The sequence below is a fragment of the Gracilinanus agilis genome, chromosome 2 (genome assembly GCF_016433145.1).
Source record: "Gracilinanus agilis isolate LMUSP501 chromosome 2, AgileGrace, whole genome shotgun sequence".
NCBI classification, from domain to species: domain Eukaryota; kingdom Metazoa; phylum Chordata; class Mammalia; order Didelphimorphia; family Didelphidae; genus Gracilinanus; species Gracilinanus agilis.
In genome coordinates, this window is record NC_058131.1 from 468,506,245 (window position 1) to 468,533,181 (window position 26,937).

General features: G+C 34.0%; 1 protein-coding gene across 1 annotated transcript in view; it reads right to left on the minus strand.

The window, feature by feature from the left end:
- LRRC9 (leucine rich repeat containing 9) overlaps positions 1-26,937 on the minus strand; it is a 101,844-nt gene that overhangs the window by 47,287 nt on the left and 27,620 nt on the right. The window contains 10 exon segments of the mRNA XM_044659962.1: positions 350-475; positions 6,126-6,317; positions 8,577-8,696; positions 13,599-13,811; positions 14,367-14,482; positions 15,057-15,179; positions 16,558-16,687; positions 22,946-22,948; positions 24,629-24,746; positions 24,925-25,101. Coding sequence (XP_044515897.1) covers positions 350-475; positions 6,126-6,317; positions 8,577-8,696; positions 13,599-13,811; positions 14,367-14,482; positions 15,057-15,179; positions 16,558-16,687; positions 22,946-22,948; positions 24,629-24,746; positions 24,925-25,101 — 1,318 coding nt within the window.

Genomic DNA, 26,937 nt, shown 5'->3' on the forward strand with positions numbered 1-26,937 from the left:
GATGTAATTGGTGGGGAAGACAAAAGAAAATTTAAAAAATGAACAATCTAGAGCAGGGGTTGGCAACATTTTTGGCCGTGAGAGCCATAAACGCCATGTTTTTTAAAATGTAATTTCATGAGAGCTGTACAGTGCTCACAGTGCGTGCTCCTGTAACAGCGCCTGAAAAAAAATTGACTTTATGGCTCCTGCAGAAAGAGCCATACCTAGCCCTCAAAAGAGCCAGATATGGCTCAAGAGCCATACGTTGCCGACCCCTGATCTAGAGGATGAAATGTATCATGTATTTTTTCAGGATAATAATAGTATCCTATGAATACTCAAGAAATATTAAACGGATATATCCAACCTGGGTAATCCTTGTTCCAGCAATAAAATTTATAGCTGCATTTGTTTCTTCTTCAGTAACCGCAAGTCCATTTAAATGGGTAAGAGTCTTTAATCTGCCAATAACACTTGGTCTTAATGTGGCTGGCTTAGGAAAAACAAAAATAATTTAATTTTAAAAAATATTACAAGTGATATTATGTAAGAGAGTGTTTCATTCTTTTCTATATGATTAACACATTTGTTAACTACTACTTTAAAATTACCTACATCTTAAAGGATAATAGTATTTGTATAGTGGTTTGAGATTTGCAAAATGTTTTACAAACTGTTATAAGTAAAGTTATATGTGTGTGCAGAAGGCAAAGGCATGGGATAGCAGCATGTTTGCTCCTATCTACTGATTCCATTCATGGGTTTTGCAATTGTATACAAGTATAGATGGATTGTTATTGTGGCTCTAGGTAAAATTGAGAGTGTGTTTACTTGGATATTCAGAGATTTGGAGATGAAACAAATGATGGTGTTAATGCAAGTAAAATTAGAAAGGATGGAAAAATGTTTTAATGAAAATCTGGTTAATAATAATGGTAATGGTAAAAATGTTGGTTTTGATTGTAAGAATGTTGTTATGCTTGGTGTTAAAAATCCAGAAGGAAGTGATATGAAAGCTAAAACTCCCAATAGACTAGAAAGGGAAATAGAGGCACTTGACAAAAATCCTGCTTTCCTGTTCCCTTTAAGGGATATGCCTTTCATTTCACTGGAACATGGGGTTTTGCATCTGAAGTCTCATAAGCAGTTCTCTGTGGCGGAGCCAGATGCGATTTAGCGTAGAACAACAAGATTCTTTGATGAACCAAATAAAGTTATTAGAGAGTTTAATAGAGCAGTAAGAATCTATGATCCTGACTAAGCGGATTTCTTCTTGCTTATGGAGGAATTACTTACAAAAAGAGAGAAGCAACAGTTCATTGAACAGACAAGAAATAATCCTCCTTTAACACCACAGCCTGAACACTATGAGGAATTAGATTTAAATTCAGTGTCAAATTATAGAAATTTAAAATAGGCAAAGGAATCCATAATTGAGGTGATAGAAAGAAACTAGATGACCAGATACATGGTCAAAGTTGGAGAAAGTAAAACAGAATATTGATGAAATACCATCAAGTTTTTTAGACCGGTGGCCAGAAGCAGCAGAATTGCAATTAGGATTAGATGTGCTTTCAGAAGAAACAACTGCACATATTAAAAGGTTATTTGTGAATAATGCATGCTCTGTAGTGAAGAATTTTTTTCAAAAATAATTGTCAAGACTGGGAATTACTAAGTTTAGAAGATCTAAAGAGGAAGGCTACCTATGTGTTAAGGATAAAACTAATGAGGATAAGGACACTATAATTGAGGACTTAAAGAGACAATTGAAAGAGGCTAATGGAAGGGCAAAAGATAGAAAATTAAAGAAGTGAAAGCTGTTGCAGCATTAAGATCAGTGCAACCTAAAAATCAGTATGTTTCTGGAGAAAGGAAATATGGAGCTCAGAGGTGTTATCTATGCAATCGTTTTGGACACTTTGTGAGAGATTGTTGCTGTAGGGGACAATTCTCCAGGCAACTAAATAGAAGTAATGGCTATAATAATTCATATAACAATGGATGGAGACAGAATTTTAATGGATGGAAGAATAATGGGAATAATTATCAAAGATAGATTAATTCAAATGGTTGTCCTAATGCATGTTGCCAAGGAGCTCAAGCACTAGATCTCAATACAATGCAGGATTGGGTAAGATCAGGAGAAAGACCAAAGTATAGCCAAGTAGTTAGTGGCCAGAAGGGCAACCAGAATAAAGGGGCATGTTCATTATGAAGGTATACCCGGAGTTCTCAAGTTTTGGGTGAATCAATGAAAAATAGAGTTAAGATTAATGGTATTAGATGTAATGAGAATAAAGTTAATGAATTTGTAAATAATATAATTAAAGAAAAGGAAATTATAATTAATGTTAATGAATGTGAGGAAAAAAGAAAATTGTGATGTAAAAATAGTTGAAAATTCTAATGATTTTGTAATAATAGAAGATAATGAAGAATGTAAAATGGATAAGGAAAATATGATTGTAAATATGAACAATGGAACTAAGGTAGAGGTTAAGGGGACCAATGAGAGTAGTGTTAAATTTGATGAAGGTGATAAAGATGTAAAATCCTGGGAATATTATGCAATTCAAGCAGAAGTGTGTTTGGATAGACAGGAGATGAGTGAGCTTTGTATTGATGTTAATATGTTAGCTCCAGTGTTGGAGACATTCCAACCACCAAATAGCACAGAACCATTTTGCAATAGTTACAGTGTCTATGACTATAGGAGGGGAGATTTATGATCTTCTGTTTGACACAGGAACGAGTAAATCAGCATTGCAAAGTTTTCCTGAAAATTGTAGAGCTGTTGGTATAATGGAAGTAATAGGAGCTACTGGAAGACTTCAAAGAGTAGCAAAATTACAACCAAAAATGATTACTTTAGGTCCACTATCTGTGGAACATGCATTTCTTTGTATGCTAGAATGTCCAATGAATATCTTGGGAAGAGATTTATTGTGTAAACTGTGGGCAATGATCCATTGTACTCAAACTGGAGATATTTTATTACATCTTCCAGAAGAATCTCTAAAAGCCTTCCCAATGCTTTTCTTAGATTCAGTGAGTACAGAGGGTGACTCAGGTTCAGTTTATCCACTACTTGAGGCTATCCCTAAGGGATCTTTGGTCAAAGTCTTCTACCTATGTCAGTTTATTGAAATCAGCTACTCCAGTCAGGGTGAGGATTAAGGAGCACAAGTAACTTGTGCACCTCAATATCCCTTGTCTAAAGAAGCAATTGAGGGCATAAGACCAATCATAAAATTCCTAATCCAACAAGGGATCATTATACCTTGCTTCTTAGAATTTAATACACCTATTCTCTCTATTAAAGAGCCAAAGTAGGATGAGAATGGCAGACGCGTATATCATTTTATTCAAGAATTAAGAGTTGCCAATAATTATGTGATCAAGACTCATTCTGTTGAACCAAGTCCAGCTACTATAATTTCTTCCATTCCAAGCCAGGTAAGATATTTCACTTTGGTAGACTTATGCTCAGCTTTTTTCTCAATTCCCATTCATGAGGATTCTTAAAAGATCTTTGCTTTTACATGGGAAAAGACATAGTGGACCTGGACTCATCTACCTCAAAGGTTCACAGATTCACCAAGCCAATTGTCACAAATTTTAGAGATCTTAAAAGCATACAATTCAAAGAAAGTAAATTGGTGCATTTTGTGGACAATATTCTTCTTGCATCCCCAAATGCAAAAGTGTAGAGATAGCAAGATTCTTTTGTTAGAATTGTATAAGTGTGGGCATAAGATCTCCAAAGCAAAATTATAGTAGATTTTGCCTAGAGTGCAATATCTAGGTTTTGTGTTATCAGAGGGTTCAAGGAGTACCACACAGAAAAGAATAGCTGATATCCAAAACTGACTGCTCCAAAGACCAAAAAGTAGCTCAGAGCTATTCTTGGAACAACTGGGTTCTATAGACAGTGGATACATGGTTACAGCGAAATAACTAAATTACTCTTACAGAGTTGACCAAATCTCCAAAAGGACTTTATTAGTTATGCTGAAGTTAAGAAGAATAGAAAAGAAGGGATAAATGAGAGTATATGGAAGGATAATAACAGATGTTCCAAAAGCTGAACTATTCAACTCTTGTTTTAATTTTATTTCTTAACCCAGGAAATTGATCTTGAGAAGGAGGATGGAATAAAAATGATTAATAGGGAATTGGCATCTGAACTGAGGAGAAGGTAATAGAACACTTAGCTTCCATTAAAGAGTTGCCAAAAACTACTTCCTAGGGTAAGAAATGACAGAGTGACAGAGGAGTCTGCTAAGTATCTCTCAGTTATCTTTGAAAAATCACAGCAAAAATCATAAAACTATAAGTTGAGAAGGGAAAATACTTGATTTTCACAATGGGAAAAAGGTAAACTTAAAAACTACAGGACTATGTACTTGACTTTGATTCCCAATAGAATTATTATAGAGATAGTTTATGAGCAATTAGAAAGGGAAGTAAGTAGTGACCACTAAGAGCTATCATGGCTTTATCAAAAATAAGTCACCCAGACTAACATTACCTTTAGTGATAAGGATATGGACCTTGTAGATCAGGGGAACACCACAGTCATACTAAGCTTACATTTTAGCACATTTGACCAAATCTCTCATGCAATTTTCTAAACAATATAGAAATGTAGGTAGATATGAAGTACTGCTACATGGATTTGAAGCTAGTTAAATTAAGCATGAATAGATTTATATTATCCTAGGAGAACGTATTAATAGGAGTTTTTCAAATCTATCTAGCCTTGGCCTAATAATTTTATTAATGGATGAAGGCAGAGATAGCATATTTGTTAAGTTTTCAAATGACACAAAACTAGGATGGATCACTAACACACTATATGATAGTTGGCATCCAAAGGATCCATTAGCTAGGCCATTGGGTCAGATTTAATAAAATGAAATTTTAAAAAGTGATAAGTGTAAAGTTCTATATTTAGGTTTGTAAAAATCAGCTTTACAATTGAAGCTTGGATCAGCAACAATGTATATGAAAATCATTAAGGTTTTAGTATACAATAAACTAATATAAGTCTGCACTGTGACATGGTGTCAAAATTCTATATGTCAAAGCACTTTATAAGCCAATAAAAATGTGTACTATATAAATGAGTTATTATTATTAGGCATTCAGAGTGAAGAAAGTTATAGTTTTGTTGTATTCTAATCTAGTCAGATCACTTTTGGATGATCTATATCCAGCACTAAAAACTATATTCAAGAGGGACTCTGAGAACCTGGAATTTTCTCCCCAAATGCTTATTTCTTTCCTTGCTAGAAGAGTAAGCCCAGGAAGAAGAGAAACTAGACACCATGATGTATAAGAATTATTGGAAGAACTGGGGATGTTTAGCCTGGGGAAGAGAAAATTTAGGGAGAAAATAGTTATTTTTTTCAAGTACTGGAAGCATTATTATAAGGAAAAGGATTTGACTTATTGCTTAGCCTCTAAAACCTGAATTAGATCAGTGGGTGGAAACTGCAGAAAAGCAGATTTTTGGCTTGATATTAAGATGAATTTCCTAAAGATTAGAGTTGTCCAAAAGTCAAATATACTTCTTTAGGAAGTAGTATGTTCCCTATCACTGGAAATCTTCAGGTAGACATTAGATGATTACTATGTCAGGAGGTTATAGAGGGCATTCAGAATCATGAATGTGTAGGGATTAAAAGATTATAGTAAAGTTTTAACAATAATATCATTGACAAGTCTGAGAGAACTGAAGTGGTTTATGCCAGAAAAGAAATCTGAGATTTATTCCTGGCATAAACTTTTGTTTATTTTGAATACTAAATTTAGTTCATTTTATCAAATCCTTAATTGGTAGCAAATTTATAAAAAAAACAGCTTGTGTATTTCTTATAAAATATCATTGAATGGTGAAAGATTGCACTGAAACAAATATTATAGTTGTTCTGCTCATCATAAGGGAATAGAATATTTTATTTTTTAAAGTTTTAATTCTACATTTTTTTCCTATTAAATTTTTTATTTTTAAATTTTTTCCATGATCAGATGATTCATGTTATCTTCCTCCCTTCATCCCACCCCCATCCCCCACCCCCTTCTGGAGCTGACAAACGGGAATAGAATATTTTAAAATAAATATATCTGATACATACCTTCTGCCAAGGATTATGTCGAATATCAAGATTGAGAAGATTTGAAGTATGTTTGCATAAAATATTAATTTCATCTCCAGTTTTTTTCAGTTGATTCCAGCTTAAGTCTAAATATTTCAGTTTCACTAGACCTCTAAAACCTTCAAGAGTTATCACATGGTTGTGGCTTGCATCCAAATATTCAAGATTATACTGAAAAAAGATGTACAATAATGATGTCACTGCTACTGCTAAAACATAACTATTTACATTAATATAGTTCTTTTTCTATACTCAAAAAGTCTTATATGTGCTGGAAGGCTAATTCTCATAATGGTCATAAGTGAATTTTTCCAAAGAACTTTTACCATTTATTATAGATATTTTCTTACTGATTCTTATTTTACCCTTACCTTACAAGATAAATAAGAGGAAAGTTGCTTTAACTTACTTTAAAAAAAAAGAGCAAAGGCACAAAATTAGTTATATAGAGTGGATCCACAGTAAAGAAGACATTAGGAAATGCACTTCTTCAAATCAAATCAGTTTTTAAATTATATTTTATATTCATATAGCCTTGTAAAAATACATTCTACATTTTACAGAGGTTGAAACAAATCCAGATAAGTTACATTAGTATAATTAACCTTTATATAACTACCTCTGTAACCTTGGGTAAATCGCCAAAATTCTCTGTACCTCAGTTTTCTCATCTGTAAAAAGGGAATTAGAATTGATGATCCCTAAGGTTCTTTCCAGATTGAAATCCTTTGATCCTATAAATATATCAATTCAGACCAAATGAGGAAGAGATTCTAGGTATAATGACTCCAAATCCATTCTCTATCAGTAGTTACCAGAAAAACATTTTTCATATTTTAAAAATAGAATATTAAAGTACCCTCAGGCAAGACAGATATTATTTTCTGCAACACTGGAATCATCCATAATTCCACATTATCTTTCATTCTTCCATATCCAAACTGCTGCCAAGGCCTCTTGATTTCACCTTTGCAACATCTCTCGAATATTTCCCCTTCTTTCCTCTGACACTGCTACCAGTTGGGTGTAGGTCTTTATCATTTTATACCTAGATTATTGCAATAGCTTGCTGGTGGTTCTGCCTGCCTCGGGTCTTTCTTCACTCTAAACCATCTTCTATTTAGTCACCAGAGTGATTTTTTCCTAAAGCACAGGTCCCATGATGTCCCTCTACCTGAAATGTAACTGCTCTTCACCTCTGCCTCAAAGATGCCTTTTCTTCCTTCACGCTGTAGTCCAAGCACCACATTACATAGGGACACTTCCCTGTTCCCTGAACTGCTAGTGCTTTGCCTCCTCAGTCATGATGTAATTATTTTGTATTTGATCTGTAGGTATTTAACATATATACATGTTATCTCTCCTGTCTGAATGTCAAGATCCATGAAAGGAGGGATCTTTTCACTTTTTGCACCAGTATCTCCATCACTTAGAAGAGTGTTGGGAACATAACTGCTAGGCATACTTTCTCAAATTCATCATCTCTTTTCCTCTCACTCCACAACTAGCCTTGCTCATAGTCAATACCTCTTGCCTGGACTATTGCAATCATCTTCTAACTAACTTCTAAATAACATCATCTAAATCACCTTTCCTTCAGTCCCTCTTCTCTCTATTCCATACTCCACAGATACTGACGTGACAACTTAAAGCAACTTTTTGAACTCCCCCACCCACCACAATAAGCTCCAGTGTTTCTTTAGCACCTCTAGGACGGAGCCCAACCTTCTCCACTGAGCATTTAAACCCTTAACAATCTAGCTCTTAACTTCCATTTTAGACTTATTCAACATTACTTCCCAATTATATCATCTATAGGTCCACCCAAATTGGACTTCTTGTTGTTGCACAGACAAGATATCTAATCTTTTGATGAGGTGTCGCAGCTCAAGCTGTCTTTCATGCTTGAAATTCACAGCCTCCACATATTTGCTTCTTTGTACTGAATCCCTAGTATTTATCACAGTGCCTGTGATATCCATGTCAATATGAAAGAAAAGGAAAACAGTATAAAGGAAAATGAAGATTACCATGTGAAATCTAGATAGAAAGGATAAGACCAAAAAGAAGAAATAATGGCAAAGAGATCCAAATAAAATAAAGTCATAAAGGAGATAATAGATGGGAAATGATAAATGAGGAGGAAGGGAATGAGGAAACAGAAGGGCTTTTGGAGGCTATGGAGTCTAATTCCTTCATTTTTCAGAAGATGACACAGAGGTTAAAAAGTTAAATGACTTGCCTGAAGTTACAGAGAGGTTAGTGTTTGAGATATGATTTGACCTCAGGTGTTTTCCCCACTCTAAGCTCAGCATTCTATTATTGAATCATCTAGTTGCCAGAATCTTATTTACAAACAAAATTTGGCCATTACAAAAGGATGAATTTATTTTATTTAAAGAAAGCAATGCCAGAAAAATTATTTCTTACCAAATAGTATACATCATCTAAACATGTAAATTCATTAAAGCTGATAATGAGTTTTTGGAGCCCTGTTAACTTGGAAAGATCCCTCAGTTTAGTCAAGCTGTTTCCATGCAGATTCAGACTCTAGAAGAATGGTAAAAATAAAATAAAATATTATAAAAAATTAATTCCATACTGCTTTAGTTTTTTTAAAGCTAAAGATTTAATTTCTATATTAGAAAAATTTTAAATTAAGTATTATTTTATTATAAAGCATTCCAAAATGTTTATAGCAGTTCTTTTTGTGGTGGCAAAGAATTGGAACTTGTGGGGATACCTATCAGCTGGGGAATGGCTTAACAAATTGTGGTGTATCATTTGGGATGCAATGCTATTGTGCCATAAGAAATGTTGAGCACCTGGGAAGACTTATATGAACTGATGATGATAAGTAAGTAGAACCAGGAGAATATTATACATAATAACAATAATATTATACAAAGATCAACTGTGAATGACTACGTTATTCTGATCAATATAATGACCTAAGACAATTTATAAGGATTTAGAATTAAAAATACTATCTACCTCCAGAAAAAGAACTGATGGAGTCTGAATGCAGACTGAAGCATAATTTTTCACTTATTTTATTTTTCTTGCCTTTTTTTTTTTTGCAAAATGGCTAATGACAGTAATATGTTTTACATGATTCCACATGAATAATTCATATCACACTTCTTCCCTTCACAATATGAGAGAGGCAGGAGGGAAAGAATTCAGAACTCAAAATTTAAAAAAAATGTTAAAAACAATAGTAATATTTTAAAGTATTGGAAAATATTAAGTATTGCAAATTAAGTATGTAAGCATTGTTAAAATTAAGAAGCTAGTCATTATATAATAGTATTTTACATATAAATATTTAATGTAATAACCTAAAAAGTGAAAAAATTAAATAGGAAACCATTAAAAGATTGAATTCTGTTCCTGACCTATTTAATACTAATTAATTCTTTGATCCTTTTTAAAAAATTATTTTTTATTGTGAAAATATATTAAGATAAAAATTAAGAGTATTTTAGAGTGAAAGAGTGGTTTTAAGTTGACCTAATTATAGGAAAGGAAACAGAAAAGTAGGTATTAAATTCACTGTAAAATGCTACAATATCAGCAAGTTATGGAACAGTAATTAGTTTTCTGAATGAATCAAAAAGCAAAAAATAGGATTAAGTTTCAGGGTAAACTTTAAAAATCAGTTCACTGAATCCAAAAGGTACTCAGTTCCTTGCAGGAGGAGCATAAGATACATAGATATTAAGAAAGGGAAAATATAAGAAGATACTTGGATCTGAGAAAGCAAAAGTATAGGCAGAGACAATCAACATATAGGGATGAGGACTGGACCATGGGCACTGATCTTGCATGAGGTATGTTGGAAGAGAAGCTGTGTTGCTGAAACCATGGACTCTAGATTCTTAGGTGAACATGCTCATACTCTATCACCCTTCCCTCTTTGGATCTCTTTCTTGGAGCCAGCAGTTTTTTTCCTTTGAGCATGGGAAATTTTTTTAATCTTTGTTTGAAATGTTGACTTTTTATTTATAAATTGTGGTAATCACCAGCAATTACTACAGGAGTTTGAACTTCCTGGAAATACAAGTGAGAGGAAATAGGAAGGTGTGAAACATTTCTAGAGAATAGAGATAGTTTTAAATATTGAAGTGTTTTGAGAAAAGCCTGGTCTCTATCCAGGGGCTCAGAACTAATAAAAAGATAAAGAGAATTACATATCTTTTATTACCTAGAGTAACAATCAGTAAAAAAAGAAAAATGTAAAATAGTTATTAATCCCATTCTGTACCACTGTGTTACAAATAAAAAGAATGAAACAATCCATATTTAGAATGAGCTTGTATTCTAATGAAGAGATAAGTAAACATGTAAATAAATGCAGTACAATATAAAGAGTATAACTATACATATTACAAAGTGTAAATACCAAGTAATTTGGGAGGGAGGGCATTAGCAGTTTGGGGGGGATTAGGAAAGGTTTCATGTATAAGATAATGTCTGAACTTCATCTTAAGGAAAAGAGGGATTCTCTGAAGTGGAAGTATGGAGAGAATGCATTTCAAGCATAGGAGACTGCAAACACAAAGGAGATGGGAGTACAGTCACAGAAATGAGGACTAGAAGGCCAGTTTGACTGGATTGCAGAGTGTAGGAGGGGTAATAATCTACAGGGAGACTGGAAAGATAGATTGGGGCTAGGCTCTGGAAGTCTTTAAAAGCTATTTTATTCTAAGGGCAACAGGAAGCCACTAGAATTGGTTGAATAGGGTGCCACATAGTCAGATCTATGCTTAAGAAAAATTGTGTCAGAAGCTTGTAGAAAGGTGGCAAGAGATGAGTCCAAGTGGCCAATTGAGGAACTTTTACAATAATCTAAGCAAGAAGTGGTAAAGGCTCATATTAAGATGGAAATTATGTGTGTGGAGAAAGAGAGTTGGATATGACATGTTGGGCAAGTAGAAACGGCAAGATATGGCAAATGACTGGCTAATGAGATGAGGAGTCAAGGACAATGCTGAGATTACGAAGCTGAGAGACTGGAAAGATGGTGGTGTCTTTGAAAGAAATAGGGAAATTTGCAAGAGGAGAGGGATTAGGAGGAAAGATAATGAGTTAGAATCTAGACATGTTGAAGTTTAAGATTTTACACTGGGAGAGCCAGTGTGAAATGCCTAATAGGCAACTGGGTCATAAAAGATTGATGCTCAAGGAAGATTCTAAGCTATATATGTAGATCTAGTAGTCAACTACACAGAGATGATAGTTTAACCCAGGAAGGCTGATGAAATTATTGAGATTACAGATGGAGAAGAGAAGAGGGTCAAGGACAGAACCTTGGAGAACACTCTGAGTTAAGGGTAATGACATTAATAATGAACTAAGAAAGGAGGAGTGATCAGACATGTAGGTGAACCAGGAAAGAGAAAAGAGTATCTTTGAGGAAAGGGTTATTAAAGGTGTCAGATAGGTCAAGAAGGATTAAGGCTGAAGAAAAATCATCTGAGAAAAGTCCTTTTTGATCTCTACTTCTAAAGTGATGGTGGCCAAGTGCTTAAAAAGGGGGCAGGGAGGCTGAGGATGTTAAGAATCACATTTTTAGATTGTCTAGAAACATTAATGTTGATACTCTAAATGTGAGGTCTTTGTCCATTGACCAATAAGTAGCCATCCTATTAGAGGAAAAAAAATATTGATCTTGACATTCTTGATATAAATCAAACAAACAAACAAAAAAAATTGCAGCTAAATGAAAGAACAGTTCACAGGTTCTCCTTGTAGAAGAAAATAAAGGAGTTGGTGTATAGCTAGTTTTATTGTTATGTCCGATAGAAATTTGAAAAATAAAATCATTCAGTAGGATACTTGGTCATTCGGTATAAAGGTGCTTGTGATGAACATTTGCAAAAGAACAATTATAAGACAACTGATGTTCTCTCTCTATATATATATATATACACACACACATATATAAATATATATTGATATATAATTGATGTATATATATGTATGTATGTACATATTTGCAGAAGATAAAGAAGCAGAGATATTCCCTTAAGAGGAAAATAATAGGATCATGGGATGTAGAGCCAAAAGAGACCTCAGAAATTATTTTGTTCAATCTCTTATTTTATGGTCCACAGGATCACACATGTTTAGAGCTGAAAATAACACTTCTAGTCATCTTGCCCAACCACCTCTTTTTTTATAGATGATGAAATTGAGGGTTAGAGATTTAGTTAAGTGTCTGCAAAGGTCACGTGAATAATATATTGGGAGTCAGTATTTGAAAAAAGTCTTTGGACTTCAAGTGAATTACTCCTTTCACTGTCTCCCAGTATGATCCAAATTAAATCAGCATTAATCTCCCCCATACTGACTTAAATGCTGAAATGAGCAGAGAAGGATGGCAAAAATTAAGTTGAAAACATGCCTCAGGAGTGGGGGTCCCTAAGCAAGAATTAAGGTTGTAAATATTAATAATCCAGGATTCAAGAAAAATAATTTTGCTTGCAATTAATCAATAGGAAAAAGACCATAGAGTTTATTCATTCAACCTTAAGTATGGAAGAGGGAAGAACATCCTGGGTTTGAAGTTCAAATCACATATTTATTACCTTTGTGGTCCCAATTTCCTCATCTTTAAATGAAGGGAATGAATTAGATGACATCTCTGATCAATTCTAGTTCTGAATCTATGATCCCATGATCCATCCCTGAAGTCAAAGCTATTATATGAGGAACACAACTGCCTTTTCTTTTTTTTTTTTTGTTTTTATTTTGAATATTTTCCCATAGTTACATATTTCATGTTCTTTCCCTCTCCCCCAAGCCCCCCTTAGCCGATGCACAATTTCACATGTATCATTGATCAAGACCTAATTCTATATTATTGATAGTTGGACTAGAGTTATCGTTTAATGTCTACATCCCCAATAATATCCCCATCAGCCCATGTGTTCAAGCCACAACTGCCTTTTCATTCACAGCTCTCTGACTCTCTCTCTCTCTCTCTCTCTCTCTCTCTCTCTCTCTCTCTCTCTCTCTCTCTCTCTCACACACACACACACACACACACACACTCACACACACACACTCACAGCTCTCTTCACAGTGAGATAGAATTTAGAATAATTTTGTTACTAACAGTCTCGAAATAGAATTGCCTGCAATTCAGATACTGATAGCTTGTTCTGTAAAACTGAAACTTCTTTATAGCATGCTTATTAATTCTTAAGAATGTCTTGTTTTTTTTGTATCTATGTATTAAATAAATATAATCTACTTGATTATTCAGGAATTAAAATCATTTTGTCCTCCAAAACCCTTCATCTTACTTAGAAACAAGAAGGTTAAATTGTTTTGATATGTATTTCAATTCAAGTAAACTATGAATATGATCTAGACCTCAAATGTCAGATGCTGATTCCAAGTTCTTGGTTCTGGACTTCAATTAAAAATTTTAACAATACTTACCATTATTTGGCTGTAAATATTAGTCTTGGTAAATGAAAGTATTACTTTTTCATCCAAATTATTAAGTTTTGTTCTAGACTTTAACTTGGGCTCCATTTCTATAACATCCTCATCAATTTTCAAGTCATGAGACAATACTGATCCATCTATATTTTTTTTTGCTCCTTCTGCAATAACATTGTTGAGTGTAGAAAATAAAGAATGACTCTTGACCTAAGCAAAGAATATTTATTAAAATATGTTTAAACATTAATTTATGTGAAATAGTACTATTTTTGAACAGATAAAATTAGAATTTTAAAAATTTAAGATTTTATTAGTAGCAAGAGAGGTAAGTCACTAAAACAATGAACCTCAGTTTCTTGAGTGGCTCAAATAAGTTAATAAATATATTTTATACACCTTAAAATGCTATATAAATTTCAGTTATTATTATTAATACTACTAATTTGTTAAAAGAAATTTTTACTTCTGAGTAGTGGTATTTCTGATTATGAGAATCATAGTAGTTCTGATATGAAAATCAAGAAATGATGCTCTAGTTAAAAGTTCCCATATTTTTTTTCCATCATCTATTCTGCAGATGGATCCTATTATAATAACATTATTATGCTGGTTCAGAAATAATACATAAATAAAATCATATCACATACTTGAAAAACAACTATGCATACTATATCAACAGCTGAATAATTTAGTTAACTCATTAGCTCTGTATCCCCAAAGGAGTTTTGTTGCATTTAAAAAAAGAAAGAAAACAACACATACCAGTGTTATGTACTCAAATTCAATAATGTACTCTGGCAAGACAAGGTCATGATCAAACACAAACCACTTGCTCTGCCGAAGGTTGCAGTTGCAGTTTCTGTGTGACAATAAGGAGCCTAATGTAAAAAGATCACAATTTCAAAATAGAATAAATTTTTCCATTTCAGTTTACATGTAGCAAAAAAGTTTAAATAAAAACATATCTCTTAAAATTATGTATGTATTTTCTTTTTCTTTAAATGAACTCCCCCAACACCCATATTCAGGCACATGCATTTGAACTATTTTTCTCAACACTATGATTAATGTTGTTTTATTAACAATATTTTAAAAATTGTTTTACTTTTTCCTTCCTTGTACTCTTTATCTTTTTTTACCTACTTACCCAGTTCTTCACATCTTTTTGTCAGATATATAGCACACACTACATCAAACCCTTTATTGCCTCAATCAGTACATTTACATTCTTTGATGACTTTATTAGCTTTCACATTTCCATACCTCTAGGTTGGGTACATGTAATATTGTATACATGCAATAATTGAGGAAAAGAGAGATAATGAAGGAAGAAGGAAAAGGGTTGAATCAGTTCATAAACAACGAGTCATTTTTTATGGAAAAATTTAGTGTTGTGAAAATTAGGAATTAAAGAGTTTAAAATGTCTTACTAAACACAAATGGCAGACATACTTAGTAAACACTTCCGAGGCATGAATACTGAATTAACCAGTGGATAGTTGACTTTACAGATAGGATCCTGTTCACGAGCCTGAATGCTACGTCCCAGAAAAACTTTTGCCATTATGAGTATACCTAAATGTGGAAAAACATACTTTTTACTCAGAATATAATAATAATTTCATGATATTATAATCTTGTTGCTCATGTTTATGAAAACATTTTTGCAAAGTTTCCCATAACTGAATAACTCCAAAGCTTTGTCAAAAATAGTCAGTGAGAATATAACAATTTAGGTATACTTTATTTTTAAAAAATTTAATCAAAAGAAGAACAATCTATTGTCAATTAGGTTAATTTCTCATTTAAAAGGGGGTTACTTTGAGTCATTACACAAATTATGAATCCAAGCAAATCATCACTGTGCATATTACTCCCTGGGACCAAGTTAAGAGTTTAAGGAATATTACATAATATGAATTACATGTTATCTGGATTAAATACCATTGGTTCTCTCTTATTGTGATGTAAGTGAGGAAATATGGGAGAAAAGAAATAGCAGTTAGCAATATTACCTCAAGAGGTAATAATTCTCTGAGTCTAAAAAAAGTATGTGATCCTTGATTTCTGGTTAAGCAGTAATTGGATAAAGGATGTAAAATACATGTGGTCTACATTCAGGTTACCTGAGCAGAACAAATAGGCTTAGAATAAAGAAGACTGTTTTTCCCATTCTTATACTTACATTAAAAGGGGTCAGGATGGAAAGGCAAAACCTTAAGAGAAGGTGAGGTACTACAAGGTAAATAATATACGAAGAGACTGCTCATCTCATCTATTAGCCTCCAAACTCAGTCTTAGGTTGTGAACCCTAGAGAATTTTGATGCTAATATGTTCCCTTCTACCTCTGAAGAATATTTTGTGGTTTGCTTTTTCCAGATTCCAAGCTATGGACAAAAAGGCTAAGGTTGGTGAATTGTTTCATGGACAGTTACTATATAGAAAGCTCAGATGTGTCATGATATGCCCCACTGTGCATACATACATGTAAAGCAACTGATATCACTTCAAATTTGGTCATAGTTATACTTGGGATTATGAGGAAATAAAGTCTTTGTGGACAATTTTTCAGGGCAATATCCTGAATGACTGCCTGCTGTCCTAGGTAATGTTTTTTTTTTATATACTTTGTTATGCCAAAATAACATGGTCTAAGTTATTCTCTTTCCTAAAAATGTGGAATGGATTCATTTTGTTCTGTTTCCATTAAAAAATTTTAGTATTACTAAAATGAATTAATGTAGAAAATTAAATTTTATTTAAATTGGATAAAATATTGAAATGAGGCTCATTCCATTTAAGTGTTACACTGTAACAGAAAAGAAATTGCTCAGGTAAAAAGACAAGAATGAAATATGGCTTTTTTAAGATCAAGTTTGAATTTATGAATACATATGATAACTTAAATAAAATGTTAGCGCTATAAGGTTGTGAAATATTCATTTACATTACCATGCCTGTACAATTCTGGATCAAGAGAGTTTTTCTTTTCATCTTTCATTTGCTTCTGTATAAATTCGATTCTGGGACATTCACACAGACTAAGACTGTTAGCAAGGATTACAGCTTCTCTTTTGTGAGACTGCAAAGATTAAAGCAAGGCTTGAGTATGTTCACTTGACTAGCATTTTTTCAGTTTTTGTATCTTCTAAATAATAATGCTTATTATTTCATTTGAAAAGTATCTATGAAGCACACTTGAAGCATCAACTTATTTGAGGGGGATGAAAATCATATAAATGCAATTTTATTCTACAAGTATGTAATATAATACAAATTATGTGAAATGTTCTAGTTGAATATAAAAATAGGTTTGTTAAAAATGGTCTAAAGCAAAAGATTCCTGGAAAAATAGCCAAAACAATGACTGATTATTACTATATGTAAGGGACAACTGAATGGCTCAGTGAATCGAGAGTCAGGCCTAGAGATGGGAGGTCCTGGATTCAAATTTGGCCTCAGACTCTTCCTAGCTGTATGTCCCTGGGCAAGTTAATTAACCCCTATTGACTAGCCCTTACCACTCTTCTGCTTTGGAATCAATATACAATAATGATTCTAAGATGCAAGGTAAGGGCTTAAAAAAAAGACATTACTATATATAATAGGTACAATAGCATTATAATTTTTAAAAAATTCCAATAAGCCTGTATAGCATGCTATTGCTTAAGAATATAGGTCTTCTGATGTCAAAATCTTATTCATAATTTATACTATTCATTCATCAAATCCATTAAACTTTATTACCAATATCTTATTCTATTAGACTGTAATATTCTTGAGGAAATAATACTGTTTTTCATCTTTATATATCCAGTACAAAGTCTTATAAATATTAGAGGCATTAAGGAAGTTAAATACACTAAATTTCCACAATTTGCAAAGCATCTTGGATGTGCATTCTATAAAATTCAATTGAAAGTTATTAAATGCTATACAAAGCAGAGTGACTTACTAGGTCCTAAGGATACAAAGATGAAATGATTCCTTCAAGGAGTTTATAATCTTTATTTCTCATATATTAAAAAAATAAAGTAAAAAATATACTTCAATATGCACTTAAGAGTTCATGAATTCATTCTCTGGAGATGGATAGCATTTTTCATCATAGGTTCTTTGAAATTGTCTTGGATCATTGTCTTGATCAGAGAAGCTAAATCTTTCACAGTTGATCATAGTTACAATATTGTAGTTCTGCTGGTTCTGCTTACTTCACTTTGCATTAGTTAAATGTAAGACTTCCTGGGTTTTTCTGAAACCATTCTGCTCATCATTTCTTATATCATAATATTATTCCACCACAATCATATATCATTCCTATTAAAAAACACTAGAAAACATGACTTATGATGAAAAAGGATATCCACCACCATAGAAGGAACAGATGGAGTTCAAATACAGAGTAAAACATAGCATTCTTCACTTTATTTCCTCCATGAATTTTTCTCTAGTGTTAAGCAGTATGTATCTTGTTTCACAACATGACAAACAGGGAAATATGTTATATGATAATATATGTACAACCTATATCTCATAATACCTGCCTTCTTAGGGAAGGATGGTAGGGAGGGGAAAAATAAAGAATGAGACATAGACTTTTGGACATATGAGAATTTGGAATTATGAGAATTTGACATATGAGAATTCTCTTGGATAAGCATATTTATTATCATTTGTTACATACCTATAACAAATATTTTATTGTCAAGTTATATATTATATTATTATATATATAAATAGAAGTAAATGGTAACAAAAAACCTAGAGAACAACAGAATTAAATACTATAAGATTAGAAGTTAAGCAAAGATGTTCACTATCAACACTTCTATTCAGTATTGTACTAGGAAATGCTAGTTAAAACAACAATAAGAAATTTAAGGAATTAAAAGTGGTAATGAGGAAATGATGGTATACTTAGAGAATCAACCAGGAAACCAAATGAAACAATGAACAACTTTGGCAAAGTTGCAGGATATAAAATAAGCCTAAATGAATAATCAGCATATACTACCAATAAAGTCCTGCAGCAAAATATAGAAAGAGGAATTCGACTTAAAATAATTATAAGTCAATATAAAATACCTGGGAGTCTACCTTCCAGGACAAACCCAGGAACTTTATGAACACAACCACAATAAAAAACACAACTTGTTCAGTCTTTTCTAATCGAAGGCATCACTTCAATTTTCAATTCTTTTCCACCACAAAAATTTTTGCATGAGTAGTCCTTTTCCCTTTTCTTTGATTTCTTTGGGATACAGATATTCTAGTGGTATTGCTGGGTCAAAGGGTATGCACAATTTTATTGCCCTTTGGGTGTAGTTCCAAATTGTTCTCCAGCAATGGTTGGACCATCTTAATAAATATCATTTGTTGAGAACTTCTCCCTAAAGAGGAGAAAAATTTTCCTTAACATCTTTTGAGACACCTCCTAGGTTGTTTCTAAGTGGACATTAGGAAAAAAAATAATAATATGTTCTTTGATAAGATTCTGTTTATGTAGAATGGAGAAAATCTATACTGACCATTTTATTCCTATTTGTGTGGTCACTGATCTTTTTACTGATCAACTACTGATCTTTCTTTCCTTGACACACAAATGTTTCTCAGGTTGTAGTTGGCTCCTTTTCCCTACCTCTTCTAAGTGTTCTGGGGAGTAGCCTGGGGCAATATGAATAACTGTCCAGTGGTTTGAGATGAAGGTGGTATATGAACTGAAAAAAATGTGGGGTGCCTAGCCTCAGCAGAAGTTCTGACATCAACAGGAGATACTAAACATGGAAAGAACAGTTTCTATAGTCAGAAGAATTAGGTTAAAAACTTAATCTTTGTGATATTTCAAAAGTCACTTAACTTATTTGAGCCTCAGTTTCCTCATTTATCAAATGAGGAGTCAGACAATGTAGCCTTTGAAAACTCTTTGATCTTTGATCCTACCCAGGCACTGAGAGTTGAGACTCAAGCTGGCAAGCATTTACCAAAATAAGGTGTCACGAGCCTACATGTAGCTAAGGAAAAAGATCTGCTTGCAAGGTATGCGAGACTGCATGGTTCCAATTGCACCAGAGATCTCTCTTCAGGGAGCAATGCACCACAGATGCATTAGAGGAGCGCTCTGGTCTGGAGAAGAACTTTTGAATAGAAAATATACTCAGTATGGTTTTTCTACCCATGCTGTTAGAAAGCTTGTCCTCTGAGAAGAATAGGTATAATCTGCTATAGGCTGAAGAGAACAAAATAACTGCAACAGCTGTGGTCAACAATAGGTAAAGGGGCTAGATTTTAGTTATAGAAATAATGTTGAGTAGACAGAGGGCTGAGGGCATGACTACCAAGGTGGAGGGAGGGAACCATGACTACTCTCTGATGAAGCCCAACCAGTGTAACATTTGAAACTCTCTAAAACATGATTTTTGTTGAGTTGTACACTGTGGTTATCATTACTTTCTACAGGCCTGGATGGGAGTCTTTTTGGATTTTGTTAACTTGTAATTAAACAATTCATATTTTGAAACTGTGTCCTTTTTAGGGTATTTAGTGACTATGTCCTGTCTTTTTTGCAGTGGTGGGGGTAGGGCAGGGAGGAAAGGAAGAATGGAGCTCTCAAATACAGAGGATCTCAACATCTCGGTGGGAAAAATGAGCCAAATAAATTATTATTATTATAATATTCCCAGGCTTTTTGTGTTAGGAGAATCTATGACAGAATGTTTAGCTTTGTAATACACTTTCTTCTAACTTGCTATTTGATGTAAGACACTTTTGGGGGGTTTACACTTGATATTTGCTAGGTTTACAGAAACCCCTTGTCTAGAAATGCTCTTTACAAATGCACACCATCATCTTGTAGACGACATTGTTTTAGAATATTGCTGAAGTACTGAGAGGCTTCTAGACAGTTAGAATGGGTCACAGGCAGGGTTGGACTCTAAGGGTGGCCCTCTAACTCTTTAGCACAAGCAATATTCTAATATTAATATTCACCAATAGGAGAAGGGGGTCAGCATGATAAAGAGAAATGTCATTGTCTGAAGACTATAGAGGTTCACAGATGTTTCCATGTAAGAAGGCCACAGGTATTAAGGCAAGTTCCTAGGTAAGAGCTCCACCAAGGTACGGTGTTCAAGTCTAGAAAGTTGAAAGTGTAGTTGGAAAGGGAAAGCACTTGCTTCCCATTTATATCTTGCTGTTGTATATGCCTCTTCTCAATGTCATCCTATAAGTTTATCAAAGGAATTCCATCCAATGTGCTAGAAGTTGTCTTCATGTTTTCTTTATATACCAGAAGAGCCCAAGGGCTGTCCATCAAGGGATCCCTCACTTTTGCTATGTGACCAGACCACTGTTGTTGTTGTTTTTTCTTTTTCACTGATTTCTCTGATGGCATCTTTTATACTATTTCTGAATTATTTCCAGCTTGTAATGTGTTTCAGACTGCTCTCACCTGTCATGTCCTTTTGAATAATTCTCAGCTTCATTTCTTTAGAGATCTCCTCTGTCTCAAAGTCATACAACACCCATAGCTACCAGTGTCTTGTGTTGATGCCATTATACAGTCCTCTCTTGGACCCAGTCCTCTTTTGGTGCTTTTCTTCATTGCTTCTTTACCAAAGATCTTAAGCCATCTTAATGGCTTGATACTGGGCATTTTGCTGTTCTCTGTTAAATGTGTTTCAGTTCTGGTTGGTCTTTAGCTATCTAACTTTCTTCAAGGTCACTTAATACTCTGCCCTACATCAACTTGGGATGTTGTAGTTAGCATGCCTGTTTTTTTTTTCAGGAATAACTCTGTCAGTTGAGATGCCTAACTGAGAAGAGCAGAAAAGAGTTTCATAACTATTGAAAGAAGTTTAAGGATAGAAAAGCGTGGGACTCTGAAGAGAGCACTCATTTGAGGACTATAAATGGCAGAGTAGAAGGCAGAAAGTATAGTAGCCCTCTTTGAAAAAGAGATTTGCTAACCACAGCCCTTACCAGTGCTGTCACAGGGACTAAAAGAGCCCATTGACAGAGTTTTCCTCAACTAGGTAGCACCAGAAGGTCACCAAAGCCCAGGAAGACATTAGGCCTATTCTTTGAAATCTGCTGTTTTCATTTTTACTTTCTTCTCTATTGTCTCTTATGAGTCTCTTTATTCAGCTGATATCTAACCTATGACCAGAAACTCATTTTAGTTCTTAGGTTTTAACATATCCTTCTGCATAGGCAAATGTTCCCAAGACTTGACTTTCTCAAACAAAAAAGGAGTGGAGAGAAATTGTGGTGATAAAACTGTTTTAATATTCCCAAACCATGTTCCTTTGTTTTATACAAAAAAGCATAAATTAAAAGGCTTTGAACCTTTGAATCACTTTTCCTCTAGTAACAGACTTTTCTCTTCCATGTCTCCTGCACTGATGTTTGCTCTTTTATCCATTCTCCTTTTTGGGACATCAATGGCTTACTTAAATAGAGCTGGCTGGCATTATTTTCATTTTTGACCACTTTTATTCTTTATCTGAGTTGGCATTTTTTATTTCTATTCTAAAAACTAAGTTTTGTTCACCTGTAACACAAAAGGTTACTTTGGGGAAATATTCCTACAATGGTAAACACTAGTTTTCTTTCAGTTAAAAACAGAACTAACTTCTTTTGTGTGATGTTATTTTGTGTTTGTCATATCTAGTGCTTCATAATACTTTTCTTGAAGGAAATATTCATGATATAGAAATGTGAGGATTTTTAACCATTTGCATCTTTTTTGGTCTTTCCCATTTTAAAATCCCAGACCAGGCTTCCAAACATGTTGTTAGTTGTCTTTTCCTATGCTCAGCTTTGTAGCAGAGTCAATAAATACCAAGGAATGTGTTGATTTAATCTGGAAAATCTTAAACAGTTCTTTAGAAAATTTTTCTATCTCTTCATCCTCTACAACAGATGTTAGTACATAAACAGCAATTATCTTCATTGTGGTATATTTGGAAGTGCTTATCGTGAGCACTGCAATAGGAAGTGAATAATCATATCATAAAAATCATGTATCCTGCTTTTCTTGGGTTCATGATAAAAACCAACAATGCCAACTTCTTTATGTCTTCAAGGAGAATCAGCTATCTTTTCATTTAGCTGCAACTCTTTTTTTGTCTTTTTTTTTTTTTTTTTTTTTTTTACAGTTGGGCCCCTACTGATACCCATTCCTCTCCTATAAATCAGCCAGTTAGAATTTATTAAGCACTTACTATGTGTCAGGCACTGTGTTTAGCACTGGTGATACAAAGAAAGACAAAAGACAGACCTTGCCCCCAAGGAGTTTGTAATCTAATGGGGGAGACAACAAGCAAACAAACACCTGCAAAACAAGCTATATACAGAATAAATAGGAAATAATAAACAGAGGAATAATAAATAAATAATAAACAGAGGAAGTGAGAAATGATAAATAAATAATAAAGAGGGAACAGGAAATAATAAACACATTTTAAGAGAAATTTAGGAAATGCTTCATGTAGAAGTTGAGATTTTAGTAGAGACAAACCCAGGGAAGGGGATAAGTGGAGAGGAAGAAGGAGGGCGTTCCAGGTACAGGGTAGAGACAGAGAAAGTGCCTAGAACCAAGAGATGGAGTATTTTGTCTGGAGAACAGCCAGGAGGCCAGTCTCATTCCATCACTCAAGTACATCATAAGAGTATAAAGTAGATGACTGGAAAGAGAGGTGTGTGTGTGTGTGTGTGTGTGTGTGTGTGTGTGTGTGTGTGTGTGTGTGTGTGTTATGAAGAGCTCTGAATGTCAAACAACTGATTGTGTACTTGATCCTAGAAGTGATAGGGAACCAAAGACTTTATTGAGAATTGGGAATGGGGAATGACATGGGAAGACTTGCACTTCAGGAAAATCACTTCAGTGGCTGAATGAAGGATGGATGGAAGAAGCAGACAGACCCAGCAGTCGGCATGTGGAGAGGAGGGCCTGCACCAGTATGATGGCAGAGAGGGGGGTGTATTTGGGAAATGTTGCTAAGGTGAAATTAACAGGCATTGGCATCAGATTGGATATAGACAGAGCTATCTGAGTTGAGGATGACACCTAGCTGAGGAGCCGGGGGAATTGGAGGACAGTGTTGCCCTCTACAGTAATAGGGAGGGTAGGAGGAGGAGTAATTTTATGGGGAAAGATAATAAGTTCAATGTTAGACATAAGACATTAAGATGTCTGTTGGATATCTAGTCTGAGATGTCTGATAGGTATTTGGTGATCCAAAACCAGAGGCTCATTGAGAGGCTAGGGATGGATAAGTAATTTGTGAATCATGAGCACAATTCGTGGAAGTGGATGAGATCTCCAAGTGAAGTAATATAGAGGAAGAAGAGAAGACTTAGTTCAGTGTTGTCAGATGACTGGTAATTAGCCTTTCTTAGAATCAAAGGTTTGGAATTGGAAGGATCCTTAAAGATCATCTAGAGAACAATCTTCTTCAAGAAGGGGAAACTGAGGCCTGCAGGTGTTTTGTCAATTGCCTGTGGTCACCTATGTAGTAAGTGGAAGAGCTAGGATTTGAACCTAGGTTCTCTGACTTTATATCTAGTGATATCTCTACTATACTACACTGTACTTTCTGTGTTTAGGAAAGAAAGCAGAAGTGCTATTGCTAGGGCTATATTTGGACTTTCTAGTTGGGTAGAATTCCTAGAACTTGCCCTCCATTACGAGGACTTTCAAGAACCCAAATGACTTCCATGTCACAATGAGGCATTAGTGTAGTGCTCTTCAGATATTTAACAATGAGTTACTGAAATAGCCCTTTATAAGTTAAAAATTAAAAGGAAGAGCAGAGGAAATCACATAAGCTGCTTGGCTGATATTCTCTTATTATGGTTTATTAGGGAAGCATAATTTTTATGAATTAACAATTACCTTTTTATAGAGCAGCAGTTAACAGGATGATATAGAGAGAAGAAAAAAGAATATGGGAGTAAGGCTAAATCTACAATCAACAACCACATAACAGGCCAAGAGAGCTATTCTATTGACATTTTCAGTTACCCTGTTTGTTTCACTCTCTTTGAATCCTTTCTCAAGCATTTGCAGCAGCTGTTTTTTCTTTAGGGGAACTTCTGGATCAAAAATATAAAAAAGGTATTCCATCATCTTTCGGTGGTTCCTTAAGAATAATTTGAAAAAAAGTTTAGAACTGATATCATAAAAACGCAAAAGGAACAAAAAGAAAGTACTATTAAATGGTATGTATTCATCTGCAAGGTGTAAATTAAAGGAGGCAGTTCCTTTAAAACAAAATTAAACTATGACAAAAATATTCTTTGTAAGATTAAACTTCTTACTCTGAATCATTAGCATCATCATTTTCCACAAACTTTTGGAATTTCTCCTCAAATTTCAGTCTCAGAATACGGTTGTTCATTTTAAAAATGCGATTTATTTTTATTCCTGTAATACCATATGCTCTGAAGTCCCAGGTACAAAACCGTGACAGAATTAACTCATAGCAGCAATTAAACCTATATGGAAATAGAAAATATGCACGATTAAAGAAAATCGCACATTTTCCTTTCCCAACATATTAAGGGAAAGAATTCCATGAAATATTTATTTTACTTTTTTCCCATTGGAGAAATGTTCTATCAAACAATATAGCTATTTTATTGAAAAGTTTACATACTTATGGTGAATTGGTTGAGTCCTTCATTCTGCTTCTGAGATCTCACTCTTTACTTTTCTTAAATAATGGTTTAATTCTATTCTGGGCAGGAATTATCCACCTTTTAGAGTCGAGGAAACTAAGGCAAATAGAAATACAGTGTCTTGTCTAGGGTCATAAGGTCAACAAGATCTGAGGTAGAATTTGAACTTGTCTTTCTGAGTCTAAGGTCAACACTCTATCTATTCTGCTAAGATAATAAACCAGTGGGACCCTACAATTGAGCCCTGTCCTTTGAAAAGCAAAGATGAAAATAACATTTTGTTCTAAAACAATGACTAAATTCTTTAACTCCATCTTTAATCTCATAAGTCATAAAAGTCCCACCACAATCAATTCTCAAATCATCAATTTGTTATTGTTGTTCAATTATATCTAAACCTTCATGACCTTATTTGGGGTATTCCTGTCAAAGACTTTGGAGGGCTTTGCCATTTCCTTCTCCAACTCATTTGATAGATGAGAAAACTGAAGCAAACAGGGCTAAGTGACTTGCCCGGGGTTAACAGTTAAAAAGTATCTGATGCTTCCCAGTGAACTAAATAGCTTTATAAAAAATAAGAAGTTGATCTACATAAAGCATAGGAAATAACTAATTGCCAAAGCTGAAGTCATTCCAGAATTTTGAGTCACTGACTCTTTAGAGCAAAAATGAACACCAAATTAGAGGAAAGAATAAGATGAGAAGAAACTGTATGAATTATAATAGCTTTAAAACTAATATATTTTTAAGCTGTTAAGTCTGAAAATATAAAAATAGATAACATTAGAAGCATTGGCTCTGATTAGTCTTGGATTAATACCACCATCCCAGTCTACCACTTCTACTTGTTAAATGGAGGTAGAAGAAGTCATATAATCATAGCATTATATTAAATTGATGCCATTCATACTCGACTGGTCTCTCACTTGCAGAGGACCTTAACTTCTTCTGAAGGAAGATATAATTGAGGTCAGTGGTTGTATGCTCCTTTTTCTCTTATATTCAAAATCAAGTGATATCATTCTACATTCTTTCCTTCTTCCTACTGAGCGAGATGGAATGAAATGTGTGATTCCCAAAGTAAAATATTTGGTTTGCCTTTCCGCCCCCCAATATTCTCAGAGCAGAGGCTCCCAGTTGGCTTTCCCAGGGGAAGCATTTGGCTTGTTGCAATTATGTTAAATTCAGAAAGAACATTTGATTGTTTATCTAAAAATTCCCAGGACAAGTCTGGGAGGAGGTGACTAATAGCAGGACAAACAAGCCTGGGAAAAATATAAAAGCTCAAGGATGAATGACACAACTTAGTTCCTTATCTCGTGAGAATATTGGGGGTATGTAACTGTTGTTGGGGGTACCTAATTCTTCTTTTGCATATTGAAACCTAGTCCACGTGCTCAAGATTTGTACATCATAGCTCCCCTCCCAATAAAGGGAGCTGAACTACTTCAACGATACATATATCTTTTGGTGACTGCTTCATTGATATATATGGGTCATAGAACATCATGATTACCTAAAAGAACAAAAATTATAGGTGATTCAAATAACAAGGGAGAAGCACATGATGGTCTCAATAGGTTATAGAACACTACTTCAATGATTTGCCTACAAGAAATATAGATAACCATCACATGTATTATCAAGAAAATA